The sequence below is a fragment of the Parasteatoda tepidariorum genome, chromosome 2 (assembly GCF_043381705.1).
Source record: "Parasteatoda tepidariorum isolate YZ-2023 chromosome 2, CAS_Ptep_4.0, whole genome shotgun sequence".
In the NCBI taxonomy this organism is placed as follows: Eukaryota; Metazoa; Arthropoda; class Arachnida; order Araneae; family Theridiidae; genus Parasteatoda; species Parasteatoda tepidariorum.
Window position 1 is genome coordinate 8,953,342 of NC_092205.1, and position 23,923 is coordinate 8,977,264.

General features: G+C 29.3%; 2 protein-coding genes and 1 long non-coding RNA gene across 55 annotated transcripts in view; 2 read left to right on the top strand and 1 right to left on the bottom strand.

The window, feature by feature from the left end:
* LOC107456393 (focal adhesion protein tensin) overlaps positions 1-2,655 on the top strand; it is a 348,273-nt gene extending 345,618 nt beyond the window's left edge. For all 48 annotated transcript variants that reach the window (XM_043039853.2, XM_071177131.1, XM_071177109.1 and 45 more), the window contains one exon: positions 1,203-2,655. In XM_043039853.2, coding sequence (XP_042895787.1) covers positions 1,203-1,362 — 160 coding nt within the window. In that variant the 3' untranslated portion in view covers positions 1,363-2,655. The remainder of the gene's footprint in view (positions 1-1,202) is intronic.
* Positions 1-21,401, bottom strand: LOC107456396 (uncharacterized). 5 transcript variants are annotated; one of them, XR_011636087.1, is made up of 6 exons: positions 21,321-21,401; positions 18,717-18,869; positions 15,598-15,664; positions 14,188-14,339; positions 9,375-9,556; positions 1-206 (listed from the first exon to the last, which is right to left on the bottom strand). It is a non-coding gene; the product is annotated as an uncharacterized lncRNA (long non-coding RNA). The 5 variants fall into 5 exon arrangements; XR_011636085.1 differs by lacking the exon at positions 21,321-21,401 and adding an exon at positions 21,019-21,170; XR_011636088.1 differs by lacking the exon at positions 21,321-21,401 and adding an exon at positions 21,019-21,164 and having other exon boundaries at positions 18,717-18,861.
* Positions 21,308-23,923, top strand: part of LOC107456394 (RAS oncogene family member Rab5) — a 22,925-nt gene continuing 20,309 nt past the window's right edge. The window contains exon 1 of one of the 2 annotated variants that reach the window (XM_016074253.3): positions 21,308-21,579. The gene's annotated coding sequence lies outside the window, so the exon portion shown is untranslated. Of the gene's footprint in view, positions 21,580-21,650; positions 21,803-23,923 lie in introns of those variants that run through there. The other variant, XM_071177145.1, reaches the window with a different exon arrangement.

Genomic DNA, 23,923 nt, shown 5'->3' on the forward strand with positions numbered 1-23,923 from the left:
TTTGGCAAGAAAATTAAATCACATTTAATTATGTAACTCTATTAATCCGTACCAAATAAGTTACATTTCTCCTTAAGACTATGCAGTTAATAAATTCTGTTTTCTTTAAAATGGGGTCCATTTTCACGTTTATTGTCCTGGTATACTTTCCAAATCATTCCACTTCTGTTCTTCCTTGTGAGCCATTGGGCGATCTTTGGGTTAACCTATCAAAAGAGAAACAAACATGATTTAGACAGGTAAATTACATCATAGATACTAGAGGGATCAAACTCAGCTCACCAAACCACACAATTGCTTCACAATAATTTTTGTTTCTTAACGACAAACAAGTTCTTAACGACAAACAAGTTTTTAACATCAAGATTCTAGTGCGATAAAATTCAAACTTAACTCTTTGGTAGGTTACTACTAAAACTCATTCTCAAATTTTCCTCTCTCTCATTTTTTTATTCATAAAAAAAACATGTAAAATTTTTTAACACATTTTAATTCTTTGTTTTTTGATGAATGATTAATAAATGAATTAGTAGTAAAACAATGACAAGCAACAAAAAAAGTAAAGTGATTGTGTTTCAGAAATGTGAAAAAAAGGTAAAGAATCCTATACATACTTTTAGTATTATACATTTTTGTATTACTGCCAATGTTTTGGGTGTTGTATAGTCTCAGGGGTCTGTCCAGACATTTTGTAAATGGTCCGTTTTTGTAAAATTGTGAAAAAATTACTCGTAATTTGTGCAAATAGGGTCCTGTTATTGCAAAAAAAAATTTTGAGGAGTTTTTTAATTGTAAAGACATACAAGATTATGCTCAACACTAAAATTATAATTTAAAAAAAAGTAACTTTTATAAAATAAACAGCAATTGCTGCTACTAAATTCGAGATGCAACATACAAATATTTGGTATTTAGCCTATACTGCTGAACGCAGAATATTCATTTCGGATGAATAAAGGAAGAAGCGTCTGCCGAAGACAAAACTTAATTCGTTTACATCCATCTTTTTTTTTTCCTCCCTGGGAAGGGTTTATTCGATTAACAAAACAATAATGAAGACAAAGAAATTTGTGAAGGGTTCGTTTTAAAGTAAAAATATTTTGTGAAGGGTCCATTAACGGACCCAAATTTCTTCTAAACAGACTCTTGAGTCTATACAATAAAAGTATTAAAAAAAATTGAAACTGTTTGTCTCTTTTCAGTCGAATATTTGGATTTGTCGCAAGCAAGCCCACGAGTCCATCAGACAACCAATGTCACATATTTGCTGAACTGGATCCAGATCAGCCTGCAAGTGCAATTGTTAACTTTGTTACGAAGGTCATGATGGCCGAAACTCAGCAATCCTCCCAAATGGTGTGAATTTTTTAATAGATAGAACCTCTTTGTTTTGTAAAATATATTTCTGCAAAAGTTGTATTTGTTGAATGTGTGTGTGAAGCCAAAAGTTGTTTCTGAACACTTGTGTACAGGTATTCATTTGCGAAAAGAAAAACTTTTATAATGCTTGTAACTATTGAAGATGTACTTCATTTTCTGCTCTCTCTCGAGCAACTATTTACGGAATGTTTCTTTATGAAGAGAATATTAGTTGATGTGACGGCAGCTGGCTTTAGACATTAACAGATAAATATCAAATACTAAAAATCAACATTTCTGTCCCATAACCCAAATTGTGGATTAACAATCTTTTCAACTATACCAGGAATGAGAAAAATGTGTGATGTGATAAGGGAACAGAAGGTTGAATAAAGACATTATTAAAAAACTGGAAGCATTTCTGTGCAGCTAAGTGTACCATCATTGGCCAGAAAACTTTTTAAAACTGATAAAAAAAGGAATAAAACAAAAAACAAGAAAAAAAAGCAATTCAGCATCAACAGGATATATCATCTAGCGAGGAAACAAAGTTAAAAAAAAAGTACTTCCCAAATATTGGACCTTGGTCAGACTTATAATTTTAAAGGCTTCCCAGAATTCAAGGTCAATGCATTACGCACATATTTGAACAATAGTGGATGAAGAAATATCAATAGAAGAATGTAAACCTTAAACCTTCTCATTCAACGTTCTGTTTTCATATACAAAGAATATTTGTAATTACGCCTAGATTTCAATATATTGTTGTATAATAACTGTTGGCTTTAAGTCTGGTAATATTCAATTGCATTTTAAAATTAATAAATTCTATATTTGTGCATTGACTATATCAGATTTAATTAGGTGGAGCAATATTATTGTTAAATGATTTAATAGGCTTTGCGCCAAATGAAAAAGCCATTTTGAATAACATGAAAATTTTATGTGTTTTTGTAAATAAAATTCAGTATTGTAAAAATTATTACTTTGTTTCAAAAACGATATATTTTAATGAACATTATTTTCTTTTGCAATCTGAGAATAGATATATGTCACTTGTTGCAAAATATTTACATAATTAGTGTTCTATGTAAATAATGCTTATGTAAGCTTTTTACAAAACAAATGTTAACAATATTATTTTGAAATATTCAGTCATCTTTTGAACTGATTATATTTTTGACTAATTATGCAACTCACAAGCTACTTACAATAGTTTAATATCAAGATAAATTTGCTAAATCAATTTACAAATTTAAAGTTATATTTAATTAATAAACATTTGAAAGAACTGAATGATTGTTAAGTTATTTATTATTGATTGATTGAATTTCATCGCACATTATTTCTTTAGGCTTTATGCAAAACATTGTTCAGTACAATCTAGAGAGCATTCTTAAAATACAGCACTAAATATCATAGATGATCAAAAATGGAATTATTTTAAGGAGAATGGGAGAGAGGAAAAAAAATTGATAATTTGTTCTTGTTGCCGCATGCCTGTTAAGGCAGAGGGGTGCGATTGTTCTTGTTTTCCAGTGGCGTCATCTGTGGTGAAGAATTCAACTTCTGCCACACCCATACGTCACGTCCGTTTATAGGGCGGACCCATTTATTCATCCACAGATCGTAATTTTGACCTGACTAAGAGAATGATCAATCTCTAATTCAGTACCCCTAAAGGTATTGATTTTTTATTGGAACATGGAGGACTTTGCGACTCGACAGATTTAACGTGCATCGGTCACCATTTTTCTACACTGGGAGTCTTCGACCAGCGGGGTACAAACCCACAAACTCTCGGACATGAGCCCAGCGCACTACCGACAAGGCTATCCCAGCCCGATAATATTTTTAAAAATTAAGAAATGATAATTATCAATAACATTTTTAATTATTGCATTAACTTAGGTATAATATTTTATTCACAAAAATAAAAAGGGTACATAGATATCAATTATTTGAAAGTTCTAATGTAATGATATATCTATACACATATATATATATAAATTCTTTATCCAAATTTCTTGACTTTGCCCATAGACGTTACTTTTTATATTTAAAATAGTATCTTAAAATTTATATCTTTGTCTTAGTTGAACACAGTTTTACTAAAATGACTATCACTACAAATAAAAAATTTAAATAAATATATGTAAGAATATATTTTTCTAATATTAAGGGTTGGAAAAGTTTAAATGATTCCAACTTACAAATGCACGATTCGAGAAAGTAAAGAGACTAACACATTGCAATCAGCATAAAAGTGTTTCAACCAATAGTGGAAGAGGGACAAGTTTAAACAAGGCAATAAAATAAGAGAGATAGGAGGGTATTTGATGAGAGCCACAGGAGGCAACATATAGAAATTAAATTAGAATAGATTTATTAACATTAGGAAAAAATTGGATACTAGAAACATCATTAACTGAATTATTAGAATATTTTAAAATATGCACTAATTCCCAGAAGTCAAAGTCAATTGGATCCCCTGGTGAAGCATTGCCGAACGACAAGAAAAGGTAAAAACAAAAGATACAAATGAAAAAAATCTTTCAATTTTGATTACACACTCATTACACAAAGTACATATTGTGTGTAATTTGTTTTCATGGATTCATTTTTCTCTGATTCATGTATTCGGAAAAAAGCCGTTTAATGAATATTGTGTAACCTTATACAGAGTGCATAGTCAAATTTCTCAACAAAAAATAAGCACCTTTTAAGTACTTTTTAAGCTCTCAAAAAATATTTTTAAGCACTTTAAAGAAAAATATTATAATTAGGATAAGTGCACGAATAATTTTTTTCTTTTATATTGTTGAAAGTTCTTTATATATATATATATGTTAACAAAATGCAAAATAGTTTTCTAAGTTACATGATCATGATAAAATAACTAGTTTCTGACAAAGAATTTTTTTCGTGATTATATTAGCCACCATAAGAACAATTTATGCACAATTTTAAATACATTCAATATTGTGTGAATCATTCAAATTTTTAAAATTATAATTACTTTACACAATTATGTAAAAAAAATTATGAATAATTAATTTAACTATTATTTAAAAAGATTATCTCTCTTGCAAAATGCAGCTGAGTTGCTCATGAGAATGCATGAATCCTTCCCACCAAATCCAACTCGGTATTCGAACCCGCAAGTATTTCATAAAATGATTGGCGCAATCATACGCTACAGACCGATGGTATGTCGAAATAAATCGTGGTATAGAACAACGCTACAGACAGATGGTATGTCGAAATACATCGTGGTTGAATGAATTATGAAAACGTTGTATAGAACAATGTGAAAACCATGCTTTTTGAGTAATTCGAAGCAAAAATTGATATGGTAAAGAAATAAAATCTCATTTTATAAAAGGTAAATAAAGTTTTATTTAAAAACTCCCAATGAAAAAAGCACCTTTAAGGACTTTTAAAAAACGAAAGTCGAAAATAAGCACCTTTAAGCACTTTTTAAAAACGTTACGCACCCTGTTATAAAATTACACAGTAATTCTTTGTGATGATATTATGTTTAAAATCATAAATAGTAAAATTTTCTTTAAAACCTATATGAATTTCTGTGTTACAAATGTGCACTTTCATCAGTTGGATAAATGACAGGGATGGTGATAAAGAGATGATTTAAATCCGACAGAGGTTAACGGCATACTAAAAGAAAAATAAAACATTAAATTAACAGAAAATTACAATTTTAAAGAATTAATGATTTCCAAACATTTGACAGTTATAGTATAGCAACAAGATCATTTATAGAGTTTTTGTTGATGTAGTAATGCTCCCAAAAATTCAAGTCAACCCACATAAAATACATTTATGAATGATGTGAGGTGTCATATATAGGATAAATTAGACAAGCACTCAAGCATAAGCTCACAGAATGTCAAGTATCAAAAACCCCATCTATATCAAACCCAGTTGGGTACATTGACTTAGGTGCCCCTCCGTGCAAGATTTATAAGTGCGCCCTATTTTAGACTTACCATAAAAAGACTTAAAATTATAATATGAAACAAAAACACTATAAAGAGATATTCAGATATTTACAATAATTAATTTTTATTTTAATTTAAGAAAATAAAATTAGTATTTGAGATGAAAAGGTATAATTTAGGGAATTAGATTAAAATTGAAACACTGTATACACTTACCAAATGTAAAGTTNATTTTTTTTTTTTTTTTTTTTTTTTTTTTAAAGAGAAGAAAATAGCCCACTATTTTATAGTAATTATATTCAAAGTTAAGTGAAGGGTTATTATATTTAAAGTTAATAAAAAAATATATTATACGTATAAATAAAAAAATATACAGTCGAACCTCGATTTCACGAATTTTCGATATCTTGAAGAAGAAAAAAATTCCCTTCAAATTTCCTATACACTCAATGTTAAAAAAAAAAAACTTGATTTCACGAGTTTTTTTCCTAATCCCTCAATAACTTGAATTTCTTTTCCATAAATAGAGTAGATTTTTTTTCAAAAATTAAAAAAATATTCCAAAAAAAATTTAAGAATGGCTGACAAGGCATGGAATGATGTGTCTTCCTCTACGATAATGAATGGCTTCAAGAAGTCTGGATTCATTAAAGATCACGAAAGTAGTCAAACAATCAATATCGTTAATTCTGCTGAAAACTACACCGAAAATGATTGGAACAGATTGACCGGACTCATGAAGCTTGATGACATGGAATTTCATGACTTTGTAAACGTAGATGATGCAGTAACAGTGTGTGGTCAGTGGGATGACAATGATATCATCGCTCAAACGAAAGCTTCTTGTGAACTATCAGAAGAAGAGGATGAGGAAATCGAAGATTTACCGCCCAATGTTACTAACAAACAAGCACTTTCTGCAGTGGACACTGTAAGGAGATTTATTGAGAGGCAGCCGAATATGTCAGAGGAGACATTTAAAGCTATAGTCCACTTAGAAAGTGTTATAGACAAACTTTCTTACACATCTCTAAAGCAAACAACAATTGAATCTTTTTTTAAATGAAAGTGTAAAAAGTGTTTTTAGAATAAATATGGAATAGTAAATAAGGTATGTAAAGAGCATTTTTCTTTATTCTACCATCGATAACATGCGATTTTCGATAATTCGAATTTTCGATATCTCGAATTTTTGATATCTCGAATTTTTGATATCTCGAATTTTTTCTCCTCTCCCTTCAAGTTCGAGATATCGAGGTTTGACTGTATTACATAAATAAAAATATCTTTGTTTTAACTCATAGTATTATTTCTGGTGAGTGTTCTCCTCCCACCCCTTTATCACTGTAGGAGCTTATTTATGCCACTGCACAAAACATTGCTGGGCAGAAGGATATAGGTTGGGTTTTAATCCACCTCGCATCATTCATAAATGTTTTTCACACATTGACCTAGATTTTTGGGAGAGTTTTTACATCATTTGGGAGAGTTTTTACATCATCAAAAATAAAAACTCTATTGTAAATAAGCTTGCTGATATAACAATATTTGTCAAATATTTGGAAATCATTAAATTTTCAGTTAATTGAATGTTTTTCCTTTAACCCCTTAATGATCCGTTAATTTTCAAGAAAACGGTCATGAAAGTGCCTATTTTTTTTAATCCCTGAAAATTATATAAAAATATGTGTATGAACAACATATATATATTTATTTTTGATTTGTTTTTAGCTTGAAATTTTAAAAAAAAATTGAATTTTTAGGAAAAGCCAACATTCAGGGTAGGGTTACTATGACTTAATGTTGGTTTTCCAGCAAGCAAGGAAAATTTAAAAAATATGTGTTTTAAACATTAAAAAAGAATTTTATTGAACTTACGTATAATATAAATAAAGATTAGTAATTTTTTCTTGTGTGATAAATTTCAACGTCTGGCCAATGTCACAATCTGGACAGTAGTACCAAGTTTCCTTACAACATCTCTTATTGCTTTCATCTCTTCTGGAGGAACAAACTTTGCATTCTCTAACTATTTACAATTACCTTAAAAATTTCCTGGCACTGCCATCTGGTGTGTAAAATGGGAAATAAAATGTTTTTCCGGCAAAAGAAATGAATTAGTTTTATTCTTATTGACGAGTTACTACTGAACACTCCAGCCCAGAAATATCATGCAAGCGAGAAATAGAGGGCGAAACCTCACCCAGTCATTTTCACGGGAGCGAGAAGGAAGGGGCTAACTGTATAATTATCTCTTTAGTATGACGAAACTTCTGACGGACTAAATCGTCTCTGTTTTTACCATCCCTGACAATTATCCTACCGATGAAAGTGTATCATTGCGACATTGAAACGCTTATATTTTAATAAATATTTTACCACTTAAGATTTTAAATATTTTAATGAAATTAAAAAAAAAAAAAAAAAAAATGAAAGTCTCCTAAATATTTAATCATTGGTGATATTTTGTAAAATTTAATTTTCAAAAGACAAGACAGTTGTCTGGTGGGGCATGACACGAAATGAGGTATGGATGGTAATTAATCTAAACCTATTTTATTACTTATTAAGAATATTTAATTATAGCATAAGATAAATTTAATTATGAATTTTATTAAGTCACATGAGACATAACACAGACAGAGTCACATGAGACATAAATTATTTGTGTATAATGTTACAAGCAAGTATAAGACAAGAGTGTCACAAGACTATTATAAATTCCGAATAGGTGTCGACACTTGAAAAATTTTGGGTGAGAGTTACAATGCACATATAGAAATATAACACATATATTAAGACATTGTATAATTAGTTTATTAGATTGAAATGAATCATGTGAATTTGTGACAATATAGAATGTAAAAATTTCAAAAGAAAAAGAAAAACAGGAGAGAATTTAGGGGACAGAAGCTAAGAAATGATTGTATCAAATTTTTATAAAAAAAGTCTAAAATGTGTAGTTGATAACAAAATTAAACTATAAATCTTAATATAAAGTCTCATTATCATGAAAACATAATTATATTAAAATGAAAATATCCTAAACCATTAAAAATATATATTTTTAAAAATTATTTCAAAATGTATTCAAAACTCTAAAGCCTTGGAGATGTCATTTTTTCTTTTTAAAGCCCAGACTTGAAAGGGTTTTTCTGAGTCCTGATTAAATTAAAATCATAAGCTAATCTTAAAATTAAAGTAAGCTTTAAATTAACAATATACATGCTATTTTTTATAATAGATCCTGGACAAGTGTTTAGTTTACCAATTTAATACACATTGAAACCTTCAGAAAAACCGCCTCTGTGTAGCGACCTCTTCTATTTACAATCACTATTGGGAGACATGGCATTTTTCCATACACTTTGTGTTAAAGAAAACATTTAGGAAAGACCATAAAAACCTCTCCCAGCAACCGACAAACCTCCGCACCAAATGCGGAAAAGGTTAGATATGGAAACACTAAAGATTGCAGTCAGGCTGCTTTAGAGACGATACTATCAATGATTTATTTTTAGAGTTGAAAGCTAAATTCGATAAAAAAAGTTATTTAAAAAAAAAACTAAACCTCTACTTATTTTTTAAAGCAAACTAATTTTTATGATATAAAATTAAATGCAAACTTGAAAAGAACATAATTGTTCATTTATATAAAATAGTTCTATCATTCATAATTGGTAAATTTGTTTTCACACATAATTTTATTAGTAGGCATTCATTTTTATTGACGCTAAATTCATTAATCCAATGTTCATGGCGGAATCACAAGTGTCATTTCCGCACCGAGAAAATGACACAAAGTAAAATCGCTGCAAAAAATCTTGTACCTTCAATAACATTTTGAAGTCAATGGAGGTAACACCTAAGAATGACCAACCTTTATTAACGACCATTTTACGGTGGAAATAAGAGTGATCTCTCCCAAGAGGTTTCACTGTACAATATATATATATATATAAACAATATGGCAAGCATTTCACAAATCATGATAGCAAGGAAAATATTTAGTCGCAGAAAAGAAAATTTTCAAATGTTCTTTTAAAATATTACCTATTACTGTAGCAGTAGGACATTAACTATCCACAATAAATCCAAATGTTAAGCTGAACAACAGAAAAAATATTTTTAATTCAACCATAGCTTTTTTATCTCAACCAAACTCAAAATATGTGGTTTCATCAGATCATTGATATTCCAGTCTTTAATTGATATTCCAGCTTCATCTGATGTAACTAAAAGAAGAATGACTCAGTTATGAATTACTTACTTTTATAAGAAGTATGATTAATTGTTACAACTGATCAGCTGAAAATGTGCATTTTTGTGATATTAAACTTTATATAACAATGTCAGAAAATATAATCTGAGGTATATACACTGATAAGATACGCAATAAATTTAAAAAGTTCAAAATGCATAAAATAATTTTCTGCAATTACCCAATTACCGTGATTTGAATTCAATGTGTAAGTTTAGTGGGCAGAATTCGTTATGTTATGCCAATCATAAACAATAAAACGGTTTACGTAAGCTTAATAGTCTTTAAACCAATTCTGATGCAAAAAAGATGAGTAAAACAACAATGGGGTATACTGATAGTAAAAAACTAATAATACCATAATCAGACAAAAAATGCAATTTACACATGAAAGAATATTAATAAATAGCTGTGTACAATAAATACAGTGGAACCTGCTTAAGAAGTTTTTCAAGGGACTGGAAAAAAATGACTTATTAAATTGGAAAACTTCTTAAACATTTGAAGGTTAAAAATACACAAATTTTTCACTTTACCAATTACAAAAATCGCTCATTTTTCTGTTTCATTCATACTAGCCTCAACTAAGAGTGTCAAATGTTTTTTACTGTTTTTTCCTCCATGGCAACGTTTGCCTTTAAATGCATAAGTTTTATCGGGTAAAAGATTGAAAAACTGTCCACATTCCTCCATGTTAAAAATGCCCTTTGGTTGATAACCTGAAATAAGTTTTGGTAATTTAACTTTCCATTCTTCAGCTTCTTGTAAATCAATGCTATTACAATTTTCTTTAATTGTTTTATAAACTAATCCAGCTCGTTTTTTCATCCAATCTATCCATCCATTGGAATGCGTGAAATCAATGTACAATCTGTAATTTCCCCCTCAAAGCAGAGTTCGATTGACAGGAACGTTCGAGAATCGTACTTGTTTAAACCATATCATCAGTTTTCCTTCAGCATCTTCGTAGTTTCCTCTTTTCACTATTTTTATTTTCTGAGATGCACCGGAACTAGAAGAGTTTAAGATGTCTTTCTTAGTAATAATGTAATTTAACGTAGTAACGGGGAGATTTAAATTTTTCGCTATTTGAATCCTTGTTAATTGAGAATAGCTGTCAACAGCTTTTAAAATCTTTACTTTGTCCTACATAGATAATGTTTTACGTTTAATGCCTTTACAGAACATTTTCAACAAAAATCAAATTTTTTCTACGATATTTAAGATAAAAATCAATGAACCTCCACATTAAGGAAATTTCCAATGAGATGCTGCTAAATGGTTTGATGTATCTTGTGCATCTGTCACTGAAGGATTGGGTACAGCAGTGCAGTGCATGCATCATCAGGCTTTCCGATTTTAATTTACAGTAGACACAATGTCCAAGTGATTCCCAACATGCTTATCAGTTTCATTACTCATCTAAAGGTTCACATTCCTTTGCTCACACCTGTTCCCAATGAATCACCTTCCTTTGTGTAATGGAGAAGCAAAGAAGGCCTGTGGTCTTTGGTAATTTTACTTAGTTCAGGTATCTGTTTTTGTCACAGAAAAGTAAAACTAGATAAGACATCTTAAATATAAAGTTTAAAAAATGAAAAAAATTGGAAGCTCGTAAAAACTTAGTAAACGAGAAAAAAAACTTCTTATAAAAGTAAATTTAACATTATGGTATTTGGTTTTTTAAAAAATTAACTTCTTACGCGGGAAAACTTTTTAAACGGGAACTTCTTAAACGGGTTCCACTGTATACGCTTTCTCCCTAAAAATCGAACTTACTCAGATTGAAAATATAAATATTTATGCATACCGGAGATAAAAGATATGTCCAATTTTTAAAAAATTATGTATTAGTACTAGATGTAAAAATAACTGCAAAAAAACTATTCAACTATCTATCCTAAAAAATGTAACATTTGTAATGGTTTTTTTTTTTACCTCTGATACAAAGAGATTTTTTAAACTTATAACTTTAATAAGTATGAACATTTTCATATATTAAATATTTTTGAATCAAGCATATTTTTTATGATTTTATAATAAAAGGTATTACAACTCTCATAATTTTACTTCTGTACAGGAGATGGTAGGAAAACAAGAAACTTTGTTAATAGGTGCAAGCATTTATCTAGATGGTAAATAGACAGTGAACTTATAGCATTAGATCAACTAGCTTTGATTTTATAATAAAAGGTATTACAACTCTCATAATTTTACTTCTGTACAGGAGATGGTAGGAAAACAAGAAACTTTGTTAATATGTGCAAGCATTTATCTAGATGGTAAATAGACAGTGAACTTATAGCATCAACGCACAACTCGCAAACAATTATAAACGCGCAATGGATAGAATTTTTTACATAATGTGATATTTGTTATCTCCACACTCAGCAGGTTCATTTGAGAACACTCGTTTACACTAAAAGCATTTCAGCCGACATGGCATGATACATCAAACAGCACCTAGTTACTGTTGAACAGTATCGTAAAGTAACAGGATCGTGAAAGGTACTTAGCATGCAAGTATGAAAGTGAAAGAAAAGCATTGGAGCACGGGTCGCAGCGACATGGCAACATTGTAGCAGAACGTTACAGAATTCTTGCAGAATGGTTTTTCTTTCAAAAAGTGAAAATAATTGCTTTTCTTAAGAAGTTCACATGTAATATTTGAATCATGCCTTTAGGTAATCACTTTTTGACGCGCTCAATTTATGTATATCGTGATATTGACATTGTAATAGTATCGTGAATTGATATAATGCTCCGATTGTATTTTTGGCAGTTATAGATATTGATTTTCATGTGGATTTTAAATATCCCGATACATTTCAAACTATACGGAAAATTCGAATCGTGCATTTGAGTATATACTTTTCTAAGTCAATAATTCTATCGATATTTATGCAGTTATTGCTATTGATTTCTCCATAGTTTTTAAATCCAATATATTTTACACCATATTACTTACTACAATAACCAAATCTCGAAACGAAACACGCATTTGAGGAGTTCGATTAGCGTGACTTCGCCGTCAATCTTTTTTTTCAGGCAATTACTACAACGGATTTCATGATTTTTAATTATTCTTTTTACCATGATGATTATTTACAAAATGCGAAGAAAGAAATAATTTGTCTGTCCCCCCCTTCCAACAAAATGCGAGAATATCACTCATAATATTAGAATAAAAAATTGTTACAGGTTCTATTATTATTATTTTTTTGGTAAGCAAAGCGCTTTTATTATTTTAAATAAGTAACATATATGTTTGTTATTATTAAAAGTATCTTGCAGAAAGATATTAGTGCTAGAGAGTTTCATCGCAGACAGCTCGAAAAAATTCTGCCACAGGGCCCATAGGTATTTATTTGGTGATCTAATTTACATAACATTGATACCAACAATTAAATCTTTAATATTAACTATTAAAATCACAAAGGGAGATAAATATACGCAAATTGCTTCTGCACAACTAATGTTACCGAAAGATATATGCTGATTCTCTGCTAGGGACTCGCATTGCAACTCTGTGCTCTAACAAGTTATCACATAACTACCAGATATGGTCAGTGCCGGTGGAAGACGTCGTGCCCCCGGGGGATACAGAAAACGGTGACCTTAACTTGATTTAGGATCGTTTTGAAAGAAAAAAAGCCTATTTCATTGTAACGTTTCGATTGTTTTTTTGTTTTTTTTTGCAATTATAATAACAATTTCAATTTGATTTTTAATTTGGACACATTTATTATGAGATTATGACTCGTGAGCTATAAATCTCGTATTTAATTGATCATTTTATGACATGCTTTATTTGTGCTGATTTCTTCTTGATTAGGGGCCTCCTTAAAATAGATTTTTTGAAAATAAATTTTAAAAAATTAAGAAAAACAATGATTTTTCAAAATTTTATTATTTTTTAGTTCTAATTTAATAAAATAAAGTAAAATTTAATTTATTATTATTTATTTTAATTTTAAATACGCCTTCTTAAATGAAAAGGTATATATAAATACTTTTATATTTGAATAAAAAAAAATATACGAGAAAAAATTTAATCTAAGGGCCCCAAAAATTTGAATGGCCTAGGGCCCCGCGTACGCTTAATCCGGCCCTGACTAAATATGCATGTGGCTCTTTGTTAATTATTATAAATTAATTAATTATAAATTAATTATTTAAAAAATTAATTAATTTAAATATTAAGTATAATTTACAGGATATATACTTTCTTTATAATGCCATTACATATTTCTATTAGTATAAAAAGTTTCAGAGCTTTTTATTCACTTTACTTTTTTGGGATTTTATGAACTGAAAAATGACAGTTTTCGTGAGAATGACCCATATATGCTTCTTGTTGCTAACTTAAAATGTACTAAGATTTGGGTAACTATCTAATTGTCTTGGAAATTAACCTTTTGGTCTTGCTTTTAAATAGTTACAATTTCTAAAAAAAAAAAAAAATCAGTACGATTTGGATGAAAAACTTAAATTACTTTTTGAGATGAAATAGAAGTATGCTCTACATAAAATATTAAGCAAATTCACATTATATTAAGAGTATGTTTGACACACAGGTTTAATGGACACAAAATTTGAGCTTACAGTCATTCTAAAAGATCACTCCTCCCTCTCTTGCATTAGCCTTTTGAGAATATTAGCTTGTTTGTTGGATGGCTTCCTGAGCTATCAACAGAAAAAGATCCTCCTTGGAATGTCTAACAAGCATTCTTCCTTCCATCTTTAGCAAAACTTACCTATGAAGATATAATTAATAAAATAACCTATAAATATAATTGTAAAACAAACAATGCTTTAAAAAAAAGAGGAAATAAATAATTTACAGAACATAAAATCTCTGGGTCTTGTTCGGCACACCCCTTGCCTGCATAAGGTACTGTGGGGAGAGTTGTTATCGACCATGTCAACCGTCATCTATGAAAAGGTACCCCATCATAGAATCGAGTTAGCCTGCCTTATAAACTAGTGAATTGGAATTGTATTTTTGTAGTGGTAGATACGCTACAGTACTCCCTACCAGAATTTTATCTGTGATGGAATTCGATGAACGGCTACCACTAGTTGATTCATTGCTGTTTTGTGAGAAGCCGGGAGGGCTGTTTTAAGATCACCGTACTTTTTTAATGCGGATTGTGAGAGCTGTATTAAGTTCACGGTCGTAGTCGCTCCTGTGTTGCCATTAGCAGTCGAGTGAATATGTTATGTGTGATAGAAATTGAGTAGCAACAGCACGAAGAGGTGGATAATGTTGCAGTCACAAGTAGCAAGTCAACTGCTCAATGTGAACCATCCATCGAAGCAAGAATGTTCCAATCGAAGTGGGAGTTACTGTCAAGGTAGGCGTGTTCACATCACGCCCGGGTCACCAATTTGGGGAGAGTTGCTATCGACCATGTCATCTATGAAAAGGTAGCCCATCAGAGAATCGAGTTAGCATGCCTTATATACTAGTGAATTGGAATTGTATTTTTGTAATGGTAGATATGCTACAGTACAAACAAGACCTCTAAAGCGCACAAAGCCCTATTAAGTATTTGAAGTCAGTCAATAATTGCTTTCAGATTCGCTGATCGACCAGACATTACAAAATATACTTACCTTACAATAAATATTATACAGAGAAAAAAAATTCCCTTTTTGAAAAAAAAGGTTAACCTAGGAATATATAATTAATAAAAAATTACCTATAAATATATTTTACATAATATATAAATATATTTTACATAATATATAAATATATTTTACATAATATATCAATATATTTACATAATATATAAATATATTTATCAAATATATTTACCTTACAATAAATATTATACACAAAAAAAATAATTTTAGACTATCGAGAAAGTTTATGATGACTATGAAGGAAACTTTAGATACAGGCAAATTTAAATTTTAGTCATTTTCATTTAATAATGTAAAATTTCTATTTTAGTAATTTTCATTTAATAATGTAAGTACCATAGTAACCAATTAAAAATATTTACTTACTGCACTGAGCACACGGGTTCGTGACGATTAGAAATGAATGAAACAGTCTTTAAGACTCCAGAAATTTCTAGAAAATACAACAGTTATAAGCACTCAATCACAGGACAAATATCAGTGCAGCATGTAAAATAAAGGCACCACATTCTCAGACAAGTCAATGAACTCACCAGAGAATAGCCAATCAGAATACTATTACAGACATTAACAGACTACTAATGCTCAACTACTACTTTATCTTCAGTGTATACTCCTATTTATACAGAGTGATTCTAAAAAGATGGGCAAAATTTTAAGAAGTGATAGTACACACCCAAGCAAACAATTTTTATCATAGAATGCATAGTTGAAAACAAAATGTAAAACCGCTAGAGGGCGTCAAAGTTTATGTTCTTATCTGAGGCAAAAACACACAAAGAACGATGAAGTTAAATTATAAGAGCAAATTTAATAGCATGTGATTACAATAAGTGTTCAAAACAGTGGCCGGCAGCGGATATGCAAGCAGTACAACGGCGAAGAAAAGATAGGCGAACATTCTGAAACACAGCATCACGAGCTTTCCCTGCAGCGGCTGAAAGCTTGGCGGCAAGTTCTTCGGCAGATTCAATGGGAGTCTCATACATAAGAACCTTCAGCTGTCCCCACAAAAAGCCAATTATTTTTTTAATATTTTTTGACATTATAGCACTGGAATCAGTAGCTTTTATGTATGAATCGTGACGAAAAATTTGCATACGAGCTCTTCATCTTCCCATAACTTGTAAATAATAACTCGCAGCGCAGTAACTCGTAACAGGAATGGAGCTTTCACATTTGCATCAAACAATTTTCCAAATGCGCCGGCACCTTTGTGTTTTGTTTTTGACCATGCATTCTTTGATAAAAATTGTTTGCTTGGGTGTGTACTATCACTTCCTAAAATTTTGCCCATCTTTTTAGAATCACCCTGTATAGGCTTGGTGACAAGGCCCCAGAACTTTCAACCTGATTCTAGACAATTCTTGTATATCTCCATAAATATTAGTCCTATTGCTTCTTAAGTGGAATTTTTAAAACTATCATTTTGTCACCAAAAATATGGCCAAGTCAGTAAAAATGTCGCGAAACCGAGTTTTTCATAAGACGTTATTTTCTCTCTAAATTACATTAGAATTACACTACTTTTTAGCTAAATTTTCTCATAAAACTGTTACTGTAGTCTGTTGGAGATATTTAGCCTCATAACAAAATGATATTTATGCAATTATATACGCAAATACAAATTCGTAATAATACTAAAGAATCTTAAATAAACTTGTAAAATATATCAGAGATTTTATTCATGGAAGGAGAGAAAACTAAAAATTTAGCCATTGAGACTTGGTCAGCAAAAACTTGATCAAAATATTCGAACAGAAAAAAAAAATGAATCAACACATTGAAAAGTTAAGGTGATCACTCAAGTAATAAAATTTTAATGAATAATTTCACTTCCCTTAAAAAGCATTAAATTTTTATCATAAAATAGCTAGTGAAAAGTAGCTTAATTAATAATAATAATTATATTAAGCAAACTTAATTTAAAAAAAATTTATCTGAGCTTTTGATTGCCAAATTAATAATGTCAGGATTTTAAAAACTATGTGAGAATCCATAGTAACAACTTTGGAAAAAGTGAGTGACAACACTTAGTAAACTTAAATAATTAAAAAACAATGCAATTTAAAAAATATGTAGAAGTCTGCAGTAATAACTCCTGAAAAAGTGGGAGAGTAGTAGTGTTTTTATAATCCAGAGTCGCATTATTGTATTAAAAATATAAGAATTTTAAAAAAACAAGTTAAAATTCAAAGAACTCACACCTTACAAAAGGAAAATTCTTCCATTACTTTTAGAAATCTTACAGTAGACTTGAGAAGGACAGTATTATAAATTACATCTAAAGCCATTGCACATTATAATAATCCAGCCTCTTGCATTGTTTTTTTAACTTATTAACAGGGCCCGGGGCAAAAACTTCTTTGGAGGCCCCCCTCTACTTCACTACTTCAGTAACGAAAAACCGATCTTTATGGAGGTACAGTAGGGAACCGATTATCCGGAACGGTCGGGATCAACGCTATTCCGGATAACTGATTTTTCCAGTTTTCTGAATCGCTACAAAAAGTCGTTTTTTTTATTGTTAAACTCAACTAAAAAAAAATATATATTAGGAAATAATCTTAAAAAGAAGAAAAAACGATGAAGTAATACAGTAATGATTATTTCTAAAAAGATGGTATGGTAAACATCTTTCAAAAAAGAAAGAAAAATCCAAAAATCTTATGAGGAAAAAAAAAAAAAATTTTTAAAATGGCGGGAAAATTTACTGAATTTCGTTCCGGTTTCTTGGTTTTCCGGTTTTCTGATTTCCGGATAACGGGTTCTGTACTGTATTTAAATTTTCACCTCATTATACATATATAACAAGAAAATTAACTTGAACCTAAAATAGCTATAAAGTCCCCCCCCCCTCCAATGGTCAGACGAAATATCTTTGTGTCAATTTTACTGATTTCCTGACAATTCTATGTCCATCATGCTGAATGCAGTTTTCTGATTGTTAACTTTGTTATCTAGCTGCGAAAAATTCTTATGCTTGCTGACATTAGGGAGGAAGACAGCTCATTTTTGCAGTTATGATGGCTCAATTAATCTAATCAGAAGCCTGTATTTTTGTAAACATATCGCACTTTGCGATGTGTAAAAATACTGGCTTTTGATTGGCCAAATTTGTGCATAGTAATTGCGAAAATTTAACTGAATTCTTCACTAGAAAGTCATGGATTTACGAAATATAGATATAATGAAGAAGCTAACATAAAACTGATGGATTTTACACTGTACTTACATTTTGCTTAAAAATATGTTCATTAAAGAAGGAAACCTAAAATAAGCTTTCTATTCGATTTGGGGCCCCGAGGCAACTGCCCCGCATACCCTTGCCTTAGTCAGGCTCTGCTTATTAAGTGTATTTGTTTATAACAAGCTCGCTAAAATGACAATTTCATCCATTATCAGGAATTCCCACTACAATGAACTTTTACTGTAAGCATTACATCAAACAACATTAAATGTAGGTAATAATTCAGTTGTCTTACCACATTTATTTAGCACCTTAAGATGTTTCTCAGCCATCCTTGATATATTTAAAATTTTAGCATGACCAAGAAGAACTTCCTTAGATTTTCAAAAGCTTCTTGATTGATTCAATCAAACTTTGATAAAATTGAAGGATCCAACACTCTACTAATCTAAAATACAGAGAAAAAATTTTTTAGTAAAAATATCCCGCTAAAAGTCTTTTTTACACAATTACTGATTGTAATACATGGTTCTGCACAACTAATGAATAATATAGCAAAGATGAGTTTAGCTTATATCAGTAGTAGCATATTTTGGCTCAGGTCTTCTCGTTGAAATTAAAATGATCCTCCGCTTTCATGTTGTCAGATAGTAATAGAAATCTTATAATGACTATTTATTCTTCATCACATTGAGTAAAAGCCTAAAATTATTTGTTACAACTTTATTGCAGCAACCTGTAAAACAGTCTTCAAACTGTTATTGATACTAATGTGTGCAATTAGTTGTGGCAACAGGCACTGTGGTAATTTTTTACGCCCCCAAAAAGGAGTCAAAAGAAGGACAATATCAACAGTTTATTTTTGGTGACTGAATAAAGGAGATTCATTTAAATTTTTAATTACCATAGTGAAAAACAAAAGATTTAACCTAAGTGGGAAGAATATTTACATTTGCTGAGACTGCCTCATCTCTGTCACATAATTATCAAGTCATATACAGGGTGTCCCAAAACTCATGGTACATAGGTGATAGAAGAAAACTAGATAAGTACAAATTTTCATGCAATCTGCGGTCCGGGAGCGAGTCATAAAGCGCTAAAATACAAAACAAGCTGAGTCGTGAAATGATGGGGGAAAAGTTAATGATGAGACAAAAAGTAACCGATAAAATTAAGAAAAAAATATTCTATTGAACAAAATGAAATTAAACAACATTGGGACTCCCATCACAGGAACTGCGTGATAAAACAGCTGTCAAGATTAACAGAGGCTTTTCACCTCCAAAGGAGTGGCCGCCGTACGTTGGCAGAATCTCTAGGCCAGGGGTGGCGAACCTTTATACACCAACGTGCCATTTTTTCCAAAAAATTGTTTAATGAGGTCATAGACGTGCCGTCAAATAATTTTGCCTTCGTGATTATTGGGAAAATAATAATGCTAAATATTATCAACTCAAAACTCTTTAATTACATTGAAAAAAAAATATTTGCAATGTCTCAGTTATACGCGTAATTCAACTTAAAGTAACATCAGTGTGACTTCTGTTGTTGCAGATTAGATGACAAATAACTTTAATTAGGTTGTAAGATGTTAGTTTAAGCAGGACTGTTTATTTTTTATTTTTTTTGTTATTTATTTATTGTTAGCTTGTTTTTTATGGTTATTAATGGCTTTTTTAGCATTAATTGTTAATTTTTTTCATTAATTGTTTATTATTTTGCGAGTTTTTTGTGAATTTTAATTTAATTGTTACATATGCTTCATAGTGTAATAGCATTTGAGTAAAAACAATTCATAGTGTNCACCCTGTATACAATTGCTTTTCATAATTACGAACTTGGAATGGAATATTTTTAACAAAGTGATAAAAAAATGTGAAATTTAAACGTTACACAGTTTTTAGAAAAACGGACTAAAACTTATACTTTATGGGCTAAGCAAAGTAGCTAAGCCAGAAAACCACAAACTTTGTCCATGTCCCAAGAAAACTCTACACAGGGTTTTTTCTTTTTCTTTTAAAAATTTTTGCAAATTTCCTTTGGCACTTACGCGGCTATAGTTGGCATGAATAGATACCAATGTAGATACTGGAATACATAAAAATATACTGGAATACATAAGAAATACTGGAATACATAAAAAAAAGTTGTTAGGAAAAAATAGTATAACTGCTAATATCCTTAAAAAAATATAATATTATAAAATATTACAAAACGCACATTTTTTGACAAATAATAAGTAAAAATTCAATCAGCGGTATTCTTCTAGCTTGCATTTGAATTAAAAAAAAAAAAAAATAAGAGAGAAAAATGAACTAAGGTACAAGAACATTAAATTTTTTAAATGTTTTCAATTTACTGAAATACAATATAATAATTAAAAAAGAAAAAAATAGTAATAACTGCTAAATAGAAAAATTGGGAGCATTTCTATTAGCAGAATAAATATTAAAAATATAATAAATAATGCTATGTTTTTACTTCTGTAGTAAAATATTTTTTCATTAAGAAATTTATCAGTTTTTCTATAACAGTTATCGTTAGAATTAGCCACTAATAAACAAGAAAATAGGAATAAATGTAGGAAAATTATATACTCCTCAATTATAACAATAAATTCAAATTTCATTAAACATTTTGTAATAAGATTTTGTTATTGAACCACCAAATTTTCATTTTATCAAAAGTTGACACTTTCCAAACGAAAACATGAAAACACAGCTGATTATTGCAGTAGAGCAGCAAATGAAAAATGTAGTTCGTCAAAAAAACGTGATTATTGAAAAATATATGATTTATAAAAATACTTTTATGCAAGAAATAATTTTTAAAAACTAATTTAAAATTGGTATTCTTTAAATTTACTATTTATACACTATTTAAGTCATTTATTTTTTACTTTGAGGTTGTGGTATGGGCGCAAGTAGATATGGTAATTCATGTAATGAGGTGTTATTGAGCGCATTGTGCTGAGGGTGGTTCATGTCTGAACTCTCAGCTAATGATTTTTTCTTCAAATGACGTAGATTTATATAAATAATTTCTATTCATAAACCTGGAATTTACTTTTTTACTATAACTGGACTAACATTTTGTACATTATAATTTATTTATTCCAATCTATTGAGGTAAACTTTTCGATTAGTCCTGCTATAAAGGTTAGTTTTATATATTTTTTCACTTTACTGCCTCCTATACGAGATAATTATAAAATTTGCTATCTTGTGATTGCATGTGATGTATGCCTGAAATGAAAGCACCCATTTTTACAAAATTCAATGTAATAAAAGTTAAATACCTCGAAGGCTATTTCCTTTTTGTTATGATCATACAACTGCGTTTTAAGTTGAACTACTGCCTAAGCCTAATATTTACAATAAAGTATATTTTTTTTAGTTCTCGTAATTAAAATGTTTGCGAAAAATATTAAATTTCTATTGAATCATTAAACTTATTAATCCTTACGTTGCACTGATAGTAAGGCTTCAAAAATTGTTCACTAATTTAATTATTTTCCTTTGTGTATACTGTAGCTCGTCAAAAATTAGGCGGAAATAATGCATACTTTCAGTCTTGCAAACAATTGACGAAGTAAATGAGCTCTAAAAACATATAAATATATTTTTAAGTTAAATATAAAGGAAGGATTTACTTTCACTCTATACATTATGTTACCAATAAGTACTTTGTTTTGATAAGTTTTAGTCAATTACTTAGATGTGATTTCAAATATTTTAATTTACTTTTCCTTCAATAAAATTTAATGAAAACTTTTACTTAAAGCTTTTATTTTCTATTGTATTTACTGAATTAAAGGTAAGAATATTTAGTTCTAAGCAAATTGGTTAACTTAGATAAGAAAATTAACTTGTATTTACTCTTAATGAGTCATTGTATTGCTAATGTATTTCTCAATATCCTAATAATGCCAGGCTTTATATTCTATTAATACCGATTTCTTACTTTTGAAAGAAGATAAATTCTCGAACTATTGTGTATAGTTTAGTGAAAATTACATATGGTAAAATAAGTGTATCTAAAATTATCAATAGTTTCTTATGAATATTTTGCATACATTAATCTGTTCTCTTTTTTTTTATACTACAAATGTGTACAAATTAAATTCTGAAAATGTAAAGATACCTATTTTTTTTTTCTTTTTTTAAGTTCACATTTGTTTACTTATAAAGAAAGGACATACTAGCTCAACACTACTTGTAGATAATCTCCTAGTTTTAAAATGTAAGAGCAATATTGTGTGGCTTTTTGTTTTTAACATAATTTAAATAAAAAGTGGGCATGTTTCTTTTTTTTTCCATTCCAGATATCTTTTTAATTTGCTTTTCTTAGAATACTAGGATAATTAACTTTTTTAAAAGATAATGTTTATTATATTCAATTGTATCAGTGTTTTAAATCTGATCTAATTCATATTTTAATGACTACTTAGTATTAGTACTTATATTATTAATGTATTTCTTCTATGCATGAACTATTTATAATTCAAAAAAATTAAATAACTGGTATCGAATTGACGAATTATTGTGTATTTAGGAATCCTTTAGGCAAGGTACTTTCTTTTTCATTTATTTTTATATTTAAAAGTTCACTCTTATCTTTGTTTTTTAAAAAAAAAAAAATAAGTTCCAAAAATATATTCCTTGACAAAAAATCTTAGATTGATCATTAATTATAGTAATGTGTAAATGATTTTGTCAGGTTGTTTCAAATTAATTTTTTACAAGCATTTTACTGTTATTTTTCAGCACTCGAATTATCATTTTTAGGAATCTAAACATGAGCACATTATTTCTAAATATTTTAAGAAATCTTTTTAGCTATAAATATTTTCAGATACCTATAAATATTTTCTGGTGTTTATTTTTTGTAAGAATAATTTGTTTAAATCAAAATACCTTATTAACTCTAATTTGTTCATTATGTGTTTTTGTGAAACCAAAAAAAAAAAAAAAAAAAAATTTAAAAAANAAAAAAAAATTGTTGAAAGAAAACAAACAAAAGAAGCCTACCATAAAAACTGATTAAAAGAAAACAATGACAAATGGTAGTCTGAATAATTTATAGAGCATGTCCAGTGAGGTGTAACAATATGTTCCAATGGTTGAACTTAAGCTTCTAAAGATAGCACCCAACGGCTACTACATGGTAACCAGTAAATTTTATATACTCTAATTTTTTTCTTCTCCTTTTTCATCCTAAAGACTTATTTAAAGTGATTATGCCAAAACTAAACTAATTGTAAACTGTGAGGTTTGAAAAATTTTTCTGCTTTCAAATGGACAAAATAAGTTTATTGCTTTTTTTTTTATGAATTGCCTTTTTTTACTATTTAAAATTGTATATATTACCATTCTCATTTTAATGAGAGCAATAAAAGTGTTTTTTGCCTACGTTATTTGTATTTCTAATCTTAGGCATTTTCTTGTATGATTTTGTGTAAGCAATGAGGTTTTTTATCTTCAAAAATTGAACTTCTGTTAT